Source organism: Nicotiana attenuata, unplaced genomic scaffold (genome assembly GCF_001879085.1).
Source record: "Nicotiana attenuata strain UT unplaced genomic scaffold, NIATTr2, whole genome shotgun sequence".
NCBI classification, from domain to species: Eukaryota; Viridiplantae; Streptophyta; class Magnoliopsida; order Solanales; family Solanaceae; genus Nicotiana; species Nicotiana attenuata.
Genome location: NW_017672398.1, coordinates 103,887 through 121,354, shown reverse-complemented (window position 1 = coordinate 121,354; position 17,468 = coordinate 103,887). Strand labels below are relative to the sequence as shown.

The following is a 17,468-nucleotide window of genomic DNA, read 5'->3' as shown; positions in this document are numbered from 1 at the left end:
AGAATAAGTTAAATCCTGATCTTAACTGATAATGTGATATAAGTGAACCATAAATCGCAATCTATCCAAGAACAATAACCACCCACCCAGGGCACGCCAGATTTTCCAGCCCTCCTCACCACCAGTCCTAATCACATCAGCTTCTACGGTAAAACGTTAATTACATTTTGAATATGGTGTTACATTAAGGAGCACGAAATAACCTAACAAATACATCTTAGAAGACTACAAAATACTAATTCTATGTTGTGTTTGAAATTGTGGTATATGGCCTACCACCAATTTATGGTTGAATTGGGAAAAAGACAAATGTATAATTGTATATATGCCTCAACAACAAGTAGTAAGGAAGAAATTAGCAAGATTGAAAAGACTCGAGCAATATGACAGTAAGCATGTAAGGAAAAGCACCAATTCCTCAAAACTAAAAACTCCATTGCTGAAACTTTGAAACATTAGCATCGACTTCCAGATTATTCCACATATGCTTGCAATAACTAAAAAACAACGAAAAAAGGAAAGAGGATTGCATCAATCGCCCCCAAAAGTCTGCAGACCTCACCTAACAATTTAGCGAAATTAGAGCAGTTAGCCTCTTTCGATTCACATCTACCACAAAGAGCAGGTTTATTTCAATCACTCCAGCATCATCAGAAGCTAACCAGATTCGTTGCTTTGCTTCTGGCGAGCAATATCAAGGAAAAATGCAGTCAAAATAGTTTCATAAGACGGCATCTTAGCATATCCAGGGAAGTAATTGATATCAATAACAAGATATCGATTTCCAGCTCTAGTATCCCTTATCATATCAAAGTTAAAAAGATGCAACTTCATAGCATCCCTCAACTGATTAGCCACATCTGTCACAAATCCTAACGGAGGCATCTCCGCATTTTCAATCACTTCAGCAAAACTATCATCATTCTGATCTTGAGCAGTCAAATTAGATATCTGCGAAAACGCTATCAAATTCTCTAAAGTACCCAATTTCTCCTCAGAAATATCAGGCAATGACCTTCTTTTCACACATTTCACATGTTCCCCTGCTACATAAACCTTAAAAATAACTCCACCATGATTAACAAACTCCTGTAATACGATTGGCGGTTTCAGCTCTTCTAGACCTTCTGGTTTTAAAACTAAATACATTTGGTGTGAATCAGCTGTCCCATTAGCAATTAAAGGCTTAGCAATAATGGGGAAATCCAACCCTTGACGTGTGATATGGTCTAAGGGAGAATCAGAATTTTCTTGAATAAAAATCTGAAGAGGGACTCCAATAGTTTCATTTTCTTGGGTAATTTTTAATTCGTTAACAACTTCAAGCATTGAAATTCGGTTGTGGAGTTTTTCAATAGCATCAATGGGATCTATTATGATGGAAGTTGGGTTCTGAAGGGAAAATTCTTCTAACTGTTTTCTCCATTCAGGACCATATAGCTTGTGGAAAATACAATCAAAAGGACCTTGTTCGATTAATGGTTTATTCAGATCGATTGGGATTAGATCAATACCTTGTTGTTGGGCATGATTGACGAGGGAATCTTGAATAAAGCTGCTTACTTTCTTTGGTGCAAGTACATAACCAAAGCGAAATCTCCTTTCTGACATGGCTGTTAATTGAGAAATGCGAGCAAATGTTAAGGAGAGGGATTTTAACTTAAGGAGTAAGGAGGCTGGCTATACGATAAAGAGATTCGTTTTTTGAGTCTTTCTGGGATTGCGCAAAAAAGTAGCGGGACGCGTGGCACGTTGCCGACTTCGAGGATCGAACATCCACGCGCGTTGCTTTTAATTTTGTTTATTTTTATTATAATAAGTCACATTTATAATATAGAGATTATTTGCATTACTACTTAATTGATAAGGTTAGTATAATAGGTATTCATTCCTCTATTATTTATATCTATCTATCTACTTAATCTATCGATATTTGTGCTATATTAAAATCACGAAGGTCCTTAGTTCGTATCTTTTAACTTTTAAAAATAAAGTTCACAATTTATATTAATATCCTAATATTTAGGAATGATCATTTAATTAACTTCATAATATTTAGGAATAATCATTTAATTATAAGATAAATACGTAGGATTTTAATTTTAACTAAAATTTGGTTAATATATTTTTCCTTATTTGAAACAAGTACAAAGTTCTCATATTTAGAAATTCAAAAGCACTATATTTCTAATAAATATGGTAGTCAATATTTATGATTTAAAATGACTATGCTCGATCAAGACATACACTTTCACATTCCTATTTTGATATTCTAAGTTTGTTATTAAACTAAGACAAAAAGGAAAAGGTTGTTAACTTATCAATTTCTATCTAAAACAAGAATATGATAATAACAAAACTATCAATTTGTTTGACATTGAATGTCTTATTCATAGACAGATTTTTATGCATTAAATTCTTTCTTATGTATTTGTGAAATTTTTTATCTTTTTTGAATTATTTAACATAATAATTTGTAAAAGATAATAATACCAGAAATTAAACAATCAACACAGAATAAGTAAGTTATTACTTATTGTATGTTCGAATTGCTATTTGGCGCATAACTATAACCAATTAATTTTATCTTAGTAAAAAGAAATTAGAGAAAGACAAAGTAAAAAATATAATGGAAGACGATAAAGTCGATATGCATTTCTTCGATTTTTCTTATTCTTAATTATAGATTTACTATCGAATGTAGAATTCCCATAAATTTTGCATAATTTAATTATCTTAGTTTTTACGTAAAAAATTATAATTGATTCTCTGGTATACAATAGAATATATCATTATCCTTTAACCAAACGCTCCTTCTATAAAATTCATGTAACAAAATGTAAATTTACATTCTAATAAATACGGTAATTAGATATAAATAACATAATTTCTACTATTACGATATTCTGTTACTCAACATCAAATTAAATAAATACTTTTAAAATGACACATTATAATTGCACGTGGAGATAGACACATAGTTGCATATACTGTAAAAGTACAAAAAAGGCCTCTTTTCATTTATGTATGAAGTCCTATTTCGTAGGACTTTAAAATTCATCAAAAGCAATTAGAAATGGTTACTTAAATATGTAGAAAGTCCTCTTTTGACCAACATTATCATTTTCATAAACTTATATTTTTTTAAATTTTTATTTTATAACTCAAATATATTGTTAAAAATGTTGATGTAACTTTTTAATATTATATATTCATTAATGTAGGTACACGCGTAAAGCGCGTACGCTAAGACTAGTTATATTAAAAGCACGAAGGCCCTTAGCGAAATGTCGTTCGCCTTTTATACCCCTTTTAAAATATATTTTATATTGGATAAAATAGTATTTAATTTATTTCCCTAATATGTATGAATAGTCATTAATTATTTTTCTAATATTAGAAATAGCTGTTTTAGTTATTTGCCTAATATTTAGAACTTTACTTTGAAAAATCATAATAGTTATTTAATTATTTATCTAATATTCAGGACTTTGACTTCAAAAATCACATTAGTTCGTTCAATTCCTTTTCAAAGGTACTTCACTATCAACTCTATTTATAGGACTATATTTAGGACCACGAATATTATTTTTTATTATAAAAGTTTTGTTTTAGGAGTTCCTATTTTTCTTTTCTTCTTCAGTTTTAGTTCCTTTTCTAGGTTATGGGTACTTTTTTGGTTATAAAATTTTACGTTTTATAGTACTTACTTTCATTCTTTTTTAGAACTCATTTTCTTTGTTTACAGGAACTATACACAATTTTACCTAACATAGATCCTTTCCTTTATTAGTTACATAGACAAATACTTCTATAAAAGAAGTTAGTATTTCACGGTCTTCATCATCGTAGGTTAGCTTTCTTTATTGGATCTCAAGCTTTGTGAATTTCCAGTTTTTGTTACTTTAGAAAATCTTTTTGTATTTATTCATGCTTGAATTTTTGGCGTTCTAATCGTGATGTTTATTTTGTAGGTTATGTTCTCTCGGTATATGAAGAATAAGTATTTCAACTATGTTAGTGTAGACAATAAATTTGCGTCAAGAAAATAAAATCAAGACCGAAATATATCGCAATATTCATAGTATTTTATTTCGAATATTTGAGTGTTACAATCTCTATGAATCCTCTGATTCTTCTTTTCAATAGTAAATAAATTCAAGGGCCTTTGAGTTTGATCTTGAATATGTAGTTGTCGCCACGAACGATGATCTTGTTCATGAGCTTTAGCTTGATTGCTTGAACTTGACCTTGATTCGTTCTTCGTTCTTGAGTTTGAACTTGATTTGTTCTTCGTTCTTGAGCTTGAACTTGATTGCTTGAAGATTGAAACTTGATTGCTTGAAGCTTGAAACTTGTGGATGAATTTGCAGTGTTTGATCCACGAGCTCTTTCCCGCTTCTTGTTATAACTTCTGGTATCTTTTTTGAGTTGTGAAGACCCCTATTTATAGTTGTGGGAGGGAAGAGTTATGATAAGAACAAACTCTTTCCGACCAATCAGATTAAAGTGTGACATGGCCGTATTTGATTGGCCAGAACTTGTCACTTGCACACGTGGCATGATTTCATTGGCCTTTTAGTGTGACTTGGCATGCCTTGTCATTTTGACACGTGGCATGATCCTATTGGTTCTTCCGTTTGACTTGGCGCGCCACGTCATTTGACACGTGGCACCAAACTGGGCCTCTAGGAAGATGTTATCTTGGGCTTAATGAAGTGGGCTCATCACCTTAGCCCAATGGATTAAGACTTATTTATTTAATTCATATATATTGGACCTATATAATTAAGGAATTTTTACATTCCTATGCCACATAGGAAACCTTATTACCCTCAATGTTTAAGGTTTGACTTAATTACACTTAGTATACCAAATTACCAATTCTATACCATAGTGTATTTTAAGGGTACAATTAATGCAGCGTATATCCCTCCTTAATTCAAGGTACCGTATATCCCACCCCTCCCACGTTTCTCTCTCCCAAATCCTCCCCCTCACCCAAGTTTATGTATTGTTATTAAACATAAAAACCTATGATTATGAAAACATAGATTTGCAGCATATTGATGTAGAAACACTTAAATCTTACATTGCAATTAGGAGCAGCAATCATTCAAGTTCATGGTTACACTCATTGTTAAATTATAAATGGTCGGTTCTGAAAATATTGAAGAAAAGATTTTTAGTAAAATCATTACATCACGCTAAAGATTTTTAGCAATAGTTTTGTCAAGTTAACAGCTGCAAATAAAAAGAAAAACCAACTTTTAACTCCAGTCTAGGTAACAATGAAGAATAATAATATTACGAAGTACCATTTACCAATTCTTGACGTAATAATTAAGAAAAATAAAAAAAAAGTGATTTTCGACTTATTAATCGAATTCTCTCAACGAAACCAAATTTCAAATGGTAAAAATAGTGAATTAGTTTCATTTCCAACAGGACACGTGCATACACGACATATGCCATCAATTTCATAGTCCCAATTCTCAAACAATATCAAATGCTATAATCTATTGCAATATTTCTTATTTTTATCACAATAATTGCGTTTTTTCAGAAGATTTTGTAGAAGTTTTAGTCGTTTTGGATTTGTGAAAACAGAAAACAATGCATCTACAATCAGAATACAAATAATCTACAACTCATCTACAAAATATCTACAAACTGGGTATATTGAATTTTAATATCCCAATTCCCATTCGATTGTAGTTTAATTGGGATTTTCGACATAATTGCGTTTTTTGCAGAAGATTTGTAGAAGTTTTAGTCGTTTTTGATTTGTGAAAACAGAAAACAAAGCATCTACNATATTCTCGGTGTTACTTGTTGTCCTCTTTTCCTTATTGGGAATTGTAGCATTTTTAGTCATTCATGCAGACTTTACATATTTATATATCGGTTCCATTATTCCTATGATTATACTTTTTATTTGACCGGTAGGTGCCTTGACTATTCCTCGTCACTACTCCACCGAGGTTAGTCTTGATACTTACTGGGCACCGCCGTGGTGTGCTCATGCTACTCTTATGCACATTTTTGTTGTGCAGATACAGGTACTCCCGTTCAGTTCTGTCAGCCTGGGAAGGAGGCGTTTCTATAGAGACTTCGAGGTATATCTGCTACGTCCGCAGACCGAAGAGTCACTTTCTATCTTCTGTAATAAGTATAGTTCTATCAGTATTTTCCTTTTGTATATATATTCTTGAGTCAGAGCCTCTTAGCTTGTGATTTGTGAGTTTCCGGGTTTTGGGAATGTTGTTAGCTTCGAGAATTGTTATGGTATGTGCCGAGCGGCACCTTAAACACCGTTTTATTTTACTAGTTCACTTTTATTTACTTTCTTCTGCAATTATGGTTTATCTTCCGCACTGTTAGGCTTACCTAGTCGTAGGGACTAGGTGCCGTCACGACATGTTCACGGAGGGCGAACTGGGGTCGTGACACATATATATGTTCAATAATTATTCTTTTACGAAGATTATCGGTCCAAGTAATCCAGGCTCGTGATACCACATGTAAAAAAAATTTAATTTATACCAGGATCTTGAACATGATAATCATACATAAAATTGCTACAGAAAACATACCTGAATCGTAAGCCATCATCGTGAAACGGAAGCGTTTATCGAAATTGATTTCTCGCGCCTTGCCCCTAGCTTACGTTAATGCCGCCTTTAGTGATGGAAGAAAGAAATAAAATAAGATAACCCTAATGAGTGGGGAGAGGACCAATTTATAGAGGTTCTCACTTAATCTGGTACGTCCATCAAGTAACTGATCGGCAGGGGCAGATTTATGGGGCGGAAGGGTATCCACCCGAACCCCCTTCGCCGAAAAATTACATTGTGTATATAAGGCATAATCTATTTTTTATCTATATATATTATGTTTTGAATCTCCTTGACATAGCTTAAAAGCATAGCTTAGTGGTTAAGGGGGTTCAAAATTTTTGTAAGGTCATTGGTTCTATTCCCACTAGCTACAATCTTTTTAAGTTTTTTTTTTAACCCCCTTAAGGTTAATCCTGCCTCCGACACTGCCGATCGGACGGATGAGATTTGATCATTAATTAAATATGGAATTTTTACATTCCTATGCCATATAGGAAACCTTATTACCCTCAATGTTTAAGGTTTGACTTAATTACACTTAGTATACCAAATTACCAATTCTATACCATAGTGTATTTTAAGGGTACAATTAATGCAGCGGCTATCCCTCCTTAATTCAACGTTTATGTACTGTTATTAAACATAAAAACCTATGATTATGGAAACATAGATTTGCAGCATATTGATGTAGAAACACTTAAATCTTACATTGCAATTAGGAGCAGCAATTTCAAGTTCCTGGTTACACTCATTGTTAAATTATAAATGGTCGATTCTGAAAATATTGAAGAAAAGATTTTTAGTAAAATCATTACATCACGCTAAAGATTTTTAGCAATAGTTTTGTCAAGTTAACAGCTGCAAATAAAAAGAAAAACCAACTTTTAACTCCAGTCTAGGTAACAATGAAGAATAATAATATTACGAAGTACCATTTACCAATTCTCGACGTAATAATTAAGAAAAATAAAAAAAAGTAATTTTCGACTTATTAATCGAATTCTCTCGACGAAACCAAATTTCAAATAGTAAAAATAGTGAATTAGTTTCATTTCCAACAGGACACGTGCATACACGACATATGCCATCAATTTCATAGTCCCAATTCTCAAACAATATCAAATGCTATAATCTATTACAATATTTCTTATTTTTATCACAATAATTGCATTTTTTCAGAAGATTTTGTAGAAGTTTTAGTCGTTTTGGATTTGTGAAAACAGAAAACAATGCATCTACAATCAGAATACAAATAATCTACAATTCATCTACAAAATATCTACAAACTGGGTATATTGAATTTTAATATCCCAATTCCCATTTTATTGTAGTTTAATTGGGATTTTCGACATAATTGCGGTTTTTGCAGAAGATTTGTAGAGGTTTTAGTCGTTTTTTATTTGTGAAAGCAAAAAACAAAGCATCTACAATTAGAATACAAATAATCTACAATTTATCTACAAACTGGGTACATTGAATTTTTATATCCCAATTCCCATTCAATTTGTAGCATAATTGTGATTTTTGACATAATTGCGTTTTTTCAGAAGATTTGTAGAAGTTTTAGCCGTTTTTTATTTGTGAAAACAGAAAATAAAGCATCTACAATCAGAATACAAATAATCTACAATTTATCTACAATTTCTGCAATATGTCTTCTTCTTCTTCTTCTTCTTCTTCTTCTTCTTCGAGTTTCAATCTGAAATTCAGTCAAAACAAAGTCCAATCTTCACCAAAACCCCTCAAAATTGAGATATAAACTCCAAACCATATTCCCGATTATTTTCAAACACTCAATCCAAACAAATAATGATTTTTGAAAATCCAAATTTGAATTCAAAGCTTTCAAGCTTTTTAATGGCTGTCAATGGTGGAAAATATCTGGAAGAATATTTACTTCCATAATTGTAGCGCGCCTAAATAGGAATATCTGGAAGAATATTTAGTTCCAGATTTGTAGCGCGCCTAATTAGGAAGGAATCAGCTCCTAATAATTGAAATTTAATGAATGGTATATATTTTGTAGAATAACTGTGAACATGGCGGGTAAATATAAACTATGCACATTTTTGGTAATAAGGTTTCATATATAGTATAGGAAGGAAAAAGTTTCATTAAATATTAATTATGAGCCTTAAACCTATTGGGTCACGTACACGTAAAAAATAACTTACACCTTTCTCATTCAAAAGGTGGGGTATTGTTTCTCTGCCCTAAAAGTTTAAGGAGGTAAGGTTAAATCTAGTCTAAAACTGACCAATTACTTCTCGTAACATCACCGACATGCAAGTATGACCTTCCTCTTTTTGAAAAATGTAATTCATACACATATGCGAAAGACATAATCCCATAGGAACTACGTATTACATTTTGATGAAAATTGAAAGAAAAAAAATTACTATTAGTATATGTTTGCATTCAACTTTGTAGGATAGGATGAAGAATTCTACTTCATCTCGGTCTTGATAGCGTTGACCAACTGATCAAAGGCCTCGCCCCACGCATTCTTCATATCAACGCTCCACATATCTGGAACAGCTTCTTTGATTGTCTCCAACAAGGCAAACTTTGTTACCTGTCAACTCAAACATTCTTCTGTCGTTTATTTTGTCATTTACACACTCGAAAGTTGGCTCTTTTAGCTATCAAATTAATTTTCTAAGGCGGAAAAAGAAAACTTAAAGCAGTTATGAGAGAAATTAGAGAAAAAAAAATAAAAGACACGAGATTAATTTGCATGAGTTTATTTGGAGTATTTATAATTATAGCGGAAACATTGTAAGCCCCTTTAGTGATATAAGAGCCAGAAGCTTATTTCGAGTATTTATAATTCTAGTGGTTATAACACTTGACAGATAACTCGTTAGTCAAGAAACCATCTCCCGAATGCCTAACAGAGGCAGTCACCAATTTTTAAAAATCCTGATTGTCAAAATTAGTAACCTTGGACCTTAGTTGATTTTTCAATGCAATTTTCGTGTTGTTGTCTCTTTGTAGTTTTTGAAATATTTAATTTAAGCTTTTTATTTGTAAAAGAAGTTTTGATAGATTTCATTTCGGACACTAATTAATCAAAAAGTCAGTTATGTATTACTCCATTAAACATGACATTTATAGTAGGAAGAAGATCCAGTCTTGCTTGAAAAATGAAAATCGTTTTGGTACGTCAAGTATAGCTTAATGCAAGGGAGATTATACCTCAAAATGCTCATCAACGACGCCGTATTTGAAGTGCGTAGCACCCAACTTTTTGAGAGTCGAATCCCTCACCACTACATTTCCTCTTTTCTAAGTTGAACTTCGACTTCACAAGTCTTCATTAAAACAAATAAATGAAAAAAGATTGTCATCAGGGTGTAATACAATAATCATGTTGTATTTAGCTTAGCTGATTTAACGAAAAAGGAAAAGAACGTAACGTAGAGAGGAAGGAGTAGCAACCAATTGTAACGATATTGTTACCATAACAAAGACAGACTTAGCATGAGGCTTGAGTTTGGCATTTTGCTCCAAGGGCACATTTGAATCTTTGAGGAATGAGAACAGTTTCTTAGCCGATGGTGCAATTTCAAATATCCTAAAAAGCATCAAATAATCCATCCATCATATATTCAAACAAGGGAAACAAGTCAATCCAAATATACCGATCGAAAGAATAGTATGAAGGTCGTGTACTCAAAATAGGTCATAAAAATTAAATATATAGGTCGAATAGGAGTGGCAAATGGGCGGGTCGGGTCGAATATGATTTGGATCGAAAACGGATAATGAAAAAAGGGGATAACTATCCGACCCGACCCATATTTGATACGGATAAAAAATGGGTTAACTGACAGATGATCACTTTTGCTAGAATTTTAGTTTCCCTAACTTGAGGAACCCTCAATTTGACACTTTATAAATGTAAAAGTTAGACCCATTGGTTACCATTGATTATCCATTTTCTAAATAGATAATATGGTTCTTATCCATATTTGACCCATTTTTTAAAAGTTCATTATCCAACCCATTTTTTAGTGGATAATATAGGTGGTTAACTGTTTTCTTTTAACCATTTTGCCACCCCCTACGCGTTATATATACTACTATATGGGTATTTGGAGAATAATTAAAGAAAATGACACAGAGTTGAAATCAGCCACCCTTTGGTTTAATTCCAAAAGATATGTATATTTTAAACAAATAAGTAAAAGCTATGGTTATGAGCGTGCATACGTACTTGAGAAAGAGTTTGAGACCCCATTCTCCGGCATTCTTTTTCATGGAGTCCCATGACTTGACAACCAGAGCTTCTTGTTCTTCTGTAAAGCTACTCATGATGATCAAACTTTGGGATAAAAAGTGAGTATGTGAATATCCTTACTGGATATGCATGGTGCTAGGAATATTGTGTATATATAGTACTTTAATTTGACTGATGTGCTTAACCTTTCATGGTGATGGAGAGCCATCTTGTGGCACAAAAAAGAAAGTTTGAACAAGTTGAAAAGAAAATTTAATGCCACCACATCCACATGGTGGTGGAAGATAAGAGTCAAATGGGAAATACAGATGAAAATGAAAACCAGGGGCTTGTCTCTATGGCGACTGGAGGGTGAACATGGTTTTTGATTGCTTTTGTGGGCTTTAGTGAGCGATGACGTAATTGATGGTTTTTTTAAATGGTTGACAAATAGTATTAGAGAATGTCTAGTGGGAGAGCAACAGTCGATATAATATAGAGTTCGCTTTTCATGTTTTAAGGCCAAATACACAGAGGCCTCCTTAAATATCTCAACTAAGGCTATTTTTTATTATTAGATACTTGTTAAGAAACTTAGCTCAAAATAATAATATGAAACAAGCAAATAGACAAGAATATAGAGAGAAAGGGAGGAGAGATTCTTATTTATAGTACTACATAGAGGAATACCAAAAGAATTCCATAATATGCCATTAAGCATTTGAGATCATAGTGGAAGATCATGGGAGAGGTATGGGAGTTACAACCATAACTCCATAAGTATTAGAGTAGTGGGAGTTATGGAGATAATGGAGAAGAGTAGTGGGTATTACTCATTTGGTGGTTATGGACATCCACTATAATTATATTTTATAACACTCCCCTTGAACGTCCATAATAATGTGCCTCGTTATAACCTTACTAAGAAAAATCCCGTGGAAAAAAATCTTAGTGAAGGAAAAAGAGTACACATATCTTGTAATATGCATTGTTTGTTGCCTCATTAAAAACCTTGCTAGGAAAACCCAGTGGGATAAAACCTCAGCTAAGGAAAAAAGAGTGCAGCACGTATCTTACTCCCCCTGATGAAAACATCACTTTATTTTTCGGAAATGACGCATTCCAATCCTGTATACCAGCTTCTCAAATGCTGGGGATGGTAATGATTCATTGAACAGATCCACCAAATTATCAATCAAATAAATTTGTTGAACGTCTATATCACCAATCTGTCGAAGATCATGTCTGAAAAGAACTTTGGTGAAATGTATTTTATTTTGTTGCCTTCAATATATCCTTCTTCCAATTGAGATAAGCAAACAATATTATCTTCAGTATTATTGAAATCTTCTCTTCAAAGAAAAGTCACAGGTTTGTTGTGTGTTGAGTCCCTTGCTTTATCAGTTGCTTATCTTGGCATGACTTGAATAAGTATCAACAATTAACTTCCTTGTAAAATAATAATATGGCAGTACTCTCACATGCAAATAGATTGTTTGAAGAACGAACTTTAGGAAAATGCTTGCATTCGCATAACCAACAAAATCCTGGCAATATTTGTTAGAATAAACAAATCTACATCAAATATTCCTTTTGAAATATAACACTAATCGTATTTCAATATACATAGGAGTAAAACTATATCTCGCTAGAATATTGTTATACTTATGGTTCTAGCAAGATACATTAGTGCACCAATTGCACTAGACACAAAAATAAATCATGTACACCATGATTACTCCGATCCACATAAGGATCTGCTGAAACTTTATATATTTCAGAACAATTTAAATCCTTCAAAGATTTTCATTATACGCATATCAAGTTTTTCATGTATTGCCAAATTAAAACTTGAAAAGGATTTCATCCACCATAGGAGAACATATCTCCATATAACTAATGCCGGAATATTTATGAAAAATCTTGTGCTACAAATCGTCTTTATGTCTATCGACTTGATTTTTCATTTCACTTTCAAGTGTTAGGACTATCCGTCCAACTTCACATTTTTCAGGTGAAGTCAATTTCATTGCATATTTTTCATTTGGCCAATCATTTGTTTGTCCAAATTCCACGACAGATTTGAGCTAAAGATCCTCGTCAATGTTAATAATATTGAATGGTACATTGTATTAACAACATCGTCGACGATCATTTTACATCGGTTCCATCATCACTCAACAAAGACATAACTTATCGAGATCTCATTATTTTCAGGTACCTGAGCCTCTCCCATGAGGTCTTATAAAGTGTTATATCGTGGTCCTCTTATAGAGCACTTTCCTCCTTAGTATGACCATCTTTATCATTTGCTCCTCTCCTTCTTCAAGGAGTTTTATCTTTGGAACCGGTTAGTCTATTACGTTTCATTCGTTCCATAGACTATGTCCATCATGGAGTTTATTCTATTTGGAGCATTAGCAGCTGAAATATAACATTTAGCTTTGGGTCAGCAAATGCGCCTGGCAATATTTTTCAAATGAATTATCACTTGAACTTCAAGTTCACATTTTCTTGTACGAGGATCTAAGTGCACTTATAATAATTCATTCAATGTTTTACTTTTTTAGCTGCCTATTTTCTCCCCCTAATACTGGGATCACCAACACATTTCCCAACCTTCTTTGGGAACCCATGTTTAAGCATTGTGGTGGGATAATTAAATCGTATAGCACATCCATATCTCTAGATGAAAATTATTTGGTTCCTGACCCTGAACCAATTGTGATACGGAGAATTTATCATAACTTGTTGGCAAGATGCGTACAAGTGCTGCTGTATCTTAAATAATACACCTCATACTAAATTTTTATTTGAGAGTTTTGTTCTCATAACCAATGGTTTAGCTTAATTGGAGGCATACAATTTCTGCCAAACCAACTTGGATTTAAACCAGCATTATCAAGATAAATTACCATAATTTATATTCTGTAACTGTGCTCTAATAATTTGAGCAAGTAATCTTGCAAAAACCAAACTGCAAGTTGATAACAAACACACATGTGACCATACAATAGATGCATCTATTAAAATCATATAATAGTAAATGCTCCACATGGCAGGTGATTAGGCCCATACATATATATCACCTTTTATTCGTTCCAGATATCAAGGGATTCAATCCAATCGTAACTGGTATATCATGAGAAAAAACAGCACAAGAGAATTCTTGAAGAATCTTCTATTTCTTCAATATATGCCAATGTGAATTCTCAATAAATTTTCGCATCAATAAATCGGGATGACCAACCGGTCATGCCAGCTAATATTTGTTTCAGAAAACCTCTTGTTTACTTGTGGCATGTGATTCCATCATCATGCTTATGCATGTGTATTACAAATAGAAGAAAAACCAGGTAACTTTTTATTTTTATCCGGTATGTTTAAAGTAATATAAAGATATCCAATCTTCCTTTTATTTATAGTCTCAATATGCCAACCACTTTGGCTAATATAGTTGAAACTCAAAAAGTTTCTTTTGAGACTTACTACAATATTAATGTCAAGAATAATTTCCTTTATCCGGATATTAATAAACTAGTTCTTCCGGAGCTCTTAATTAATTTTGTACTACAAGACTTTTTTCTCACCATCCATATGGTGAATGTCTCCTTCACGGAGAAAACTTAAATTATTATAGTCATGGGTAATCATCATAAGCAAAATTATTTCTTGCTTTAATTTTGCCTTTAATAACCTTTAATAAGGCATGTCAAAATATTTTTGTCGTACCACATGTACGCGACCAATGACATATTCATGTAACCACACAATAATATTCATTATCTTTCTTTCTCTCAAACCTCCCTTAGAGGTGAGTTGTGTATATCCAATTATGCATTGCACGTCTTTATTCATTACTTTTATCACATATTGTTACATTCACCTTCAGGAATGAATCTGCATTCTCAATGCTTATCACAAGTCACATTCTCTTCAAAGAATGGAGTACAATTATCGCGGCGTGCTTTATAAAATTTTTATACTAATTTGATGGTAAATATTTCCTTCACCGATTGAAGGATTACTTCGAGAACCCTTATTGTTCTCTTTTTAGAGTTACCATAGTGATGACAATTATTATTTCGTTGCTTGCCATGCTCTCGTACATTCATACAGTCATGAAATATTATTTTCATTAATCATCGTTAGATCATCAATATGGTGCATTGGGACTCAAACCCAATGCCTTAACAATATAAAGGCATGTAAGGCTATAATGCGTTGGGACTCGAACCCAACTCTTATCATCATGTTGCACCAGGACCCAAACTCGATGTCTTACTCTCGTGGTGCGTTGGGACTTGAACCCACCGTCTTACCCTTAGTTAAAAGTTTACTGGTATTCACCCTTGAGCATTTAAAAATATACCACTTTGTGATTACGTATTGTTTTATAAATTTTTATTCAAGCCTCATTGAGATGGTGAAAAACAAATCAAGTATCACATACTCAAATTTTGCCAAATTTAACATAACAAAAATATTATAATAATACATAAATTAGTTATGCCACAACTATGAAATATAAATATTAGTTTGTATAAATTAACAATTATTTGTATTCGAAGTTGTGCATGTATATAGAGGTGGAAGGATTACAGAAATATATAAGTTAAAGAAGTTAGAGGGAGAAATCTTACTTAATTACCGTCTTAGCAATTACTAAAAATTAATTACTAACCCTTTTATTGCAAACCATCATCTTTAATTTGTAGTGCAACAAAGAATATTATAATTGAATAATGATAACAGTTCTAAATCGGTCTAAATATTCTTGGACCATTAGCATATACTAGTTATGCATTAAAAATTAAGTGAAGGAACTTACCTCATATATATTATATGAAAAAAAATAGTTAGATTAGGAAAATTTAATACTACAATGAAACAAGGTGCTATCTGCAGGATTTCGTCATTCATAATCTTAATACCCACCTTGGATACCGTCTTCTTGCTGGAACTAAACCTTTTATGAATCTTTACGAGAGATGCCCTCCTTTCAAGTGCCATATCACACCTCATCATGCATCATAACATAAGGAGGATGCATCGTGCTGATAACGTGTTAAGAAACTTAGCTCAAAGTAATAATATGAAACAAGCAAATAGACAAGATTATAGAGAGAAAGAGAGGAGAGATTCTTATTTCTTCAAGTGTTTTCCAAGTGTGTTACAAAATGACTTCTCATCCTCTATTTATAGTACTACATAGAGGTATACCAAAAGAATTTCATAAATATGCCATTAAACATTTGAGATCATGGTAGAAGATCATGGGGGAGGAATGAGAGTTACAACCATAACTTCATAAGCATTAGAGTAGTGGGAACTATGGAGATAATGGTGAAGAGTAGTGGGTGTTACTCATTTGGTGGTTATGGACATCCACTATAAATATATTCTATAACAATACTCAAATATCCACCAAAATGTCATTATTAAACATCTCGGATTTGGCTCACCTCCAATATAGTATTTCTTTAGTTTCGTCACATCTAATTTAATGACATTTGTCCACTTTCAAATCTAAGAAGTAAGATTTACTTAGAATAAACCACCTCTTAACACTTTTTAAACTAGAAATTTGTTTAAATCTTGCTGAGAATTTCATTTAACTTTCTTCGTCTCCATTGCATTAGTTGCGTATTCGGCACAAAAAGTGTTTTTATTTTAAATTGAAGTGTTTGGCCAACCTTTAAAAAAAAAAGTATTTTTGGGTAGAAGTAAAAGCAGTTTTGGAGATCCAGAAAAATGTAGTTTCTCCCCAAAATCTTTTTTTGAGAAAAATACACTTAAAATCATATTTTAAAAGCTTGGTCAAACACTAATGGCTGCTCAGAAGTGCTTTTCAAATTAATTAGTCAAACACAAACTGCTTCTTCCAAAAGTACTTTTGAGGAAAGCGCTTTTGAAAAAAAAAATATCTCAAAATAAACTAATTTTAGAAGCTTGTCTAACCGGGCTATAAATCGCAAGCAAAGGCTAACTTTGTGTGTTTTAACTTTGTTTCTTCTTCACGTTAAATTCAATAAAATCTAAGATTTAACACAATAAACTAACAAAAGTACAGAATGCTTAGGTTTTGTAAATGGTGAAAAAATATATTTTAGATTAAAAAAGGCAAAATATATAAGTAGCCACCTGAACTATACATCAAATCCTTATTACATATTTTTGAGGACCAATATCACCTTACACACACAACCTTATAATTGTATTTAGGCACACTACTTTTTTTTACTAGCTTTTTATTTGGAGATTGCATTTGTGTGCCAATCAATGCGACATGTGTCATAACTTATCTGTAAATAAATAGTAATATATTTAAAATAAATCTTAATTGATTAAATTAAAAAAAATATTAGGTCATCTTCCCCAAACACCCCCCCCCCCCGGTCAGCGTCCTTGGTCAGCCATGGAATTCTGAAGGGAGAGCAAACTCGACAAGTAAAGAATGTGACATATAACGACAACTTCAAATAAAGCATGTGATAGCAGACATGACGAATAAAATATATAGCATGGGCTAACAATTCCAAATAAGTACATGAAATAAGCCTAAGAGTCTAAGCCCGTCAATTTTTCACATATAAGCCCGAGTACATACTCGTTACCTCGCGTAC

At 32.6% G+C, this 17,468-nt stretch overlaps 2 protein-coding genes across 2 annotated transcripts; both read right to left on the bottom strand.

Moving 5' to 3' along the window:
• Positions 1 to 301: 301 nt before the first annotated feature.
• LOC109213048 (inositol-tetrakisphosphate 1-kinase 1-like) lies at positions 302 to 1,693 on the bottom strand. The gene has a single exon (XM_019376794.1). It carries the CDS (start codon positions 1,609 to 1,611, stop codon positions 658 to 660), a length of 954 nt encoding a protein of 317 aa, XP_019232339.1. The 5' UTR covers positions 1,612 to 1,693; the 3' UTR covers positions 302 to 657.
• Positions 1,694 to 8,712: 7,019 nt separating this feature from the next.
• On the bottom strand, positions 8,713 to 11,196 carry LOC109213049 (non-symbiotic hemoglobin 1). Its single transcript, XM_019376795.1, is given in 5 exon segments — positions 8,713 to 9,195; positions 9,819 to 9,904; positions 9,907 to 9,934; positions 10,083 to 10,197; positions 10,840 to 11,196. Coding segments are annotated over 5 exon segments (456 nt in total). The 5' UTR covers positions 10,938 to 11,196; the 3' UTR covers positions 8,713 to 9,066.
• Between the last annotated feature and the right edge of the window lie 6,272 nt (positions 11,197 to 17,468).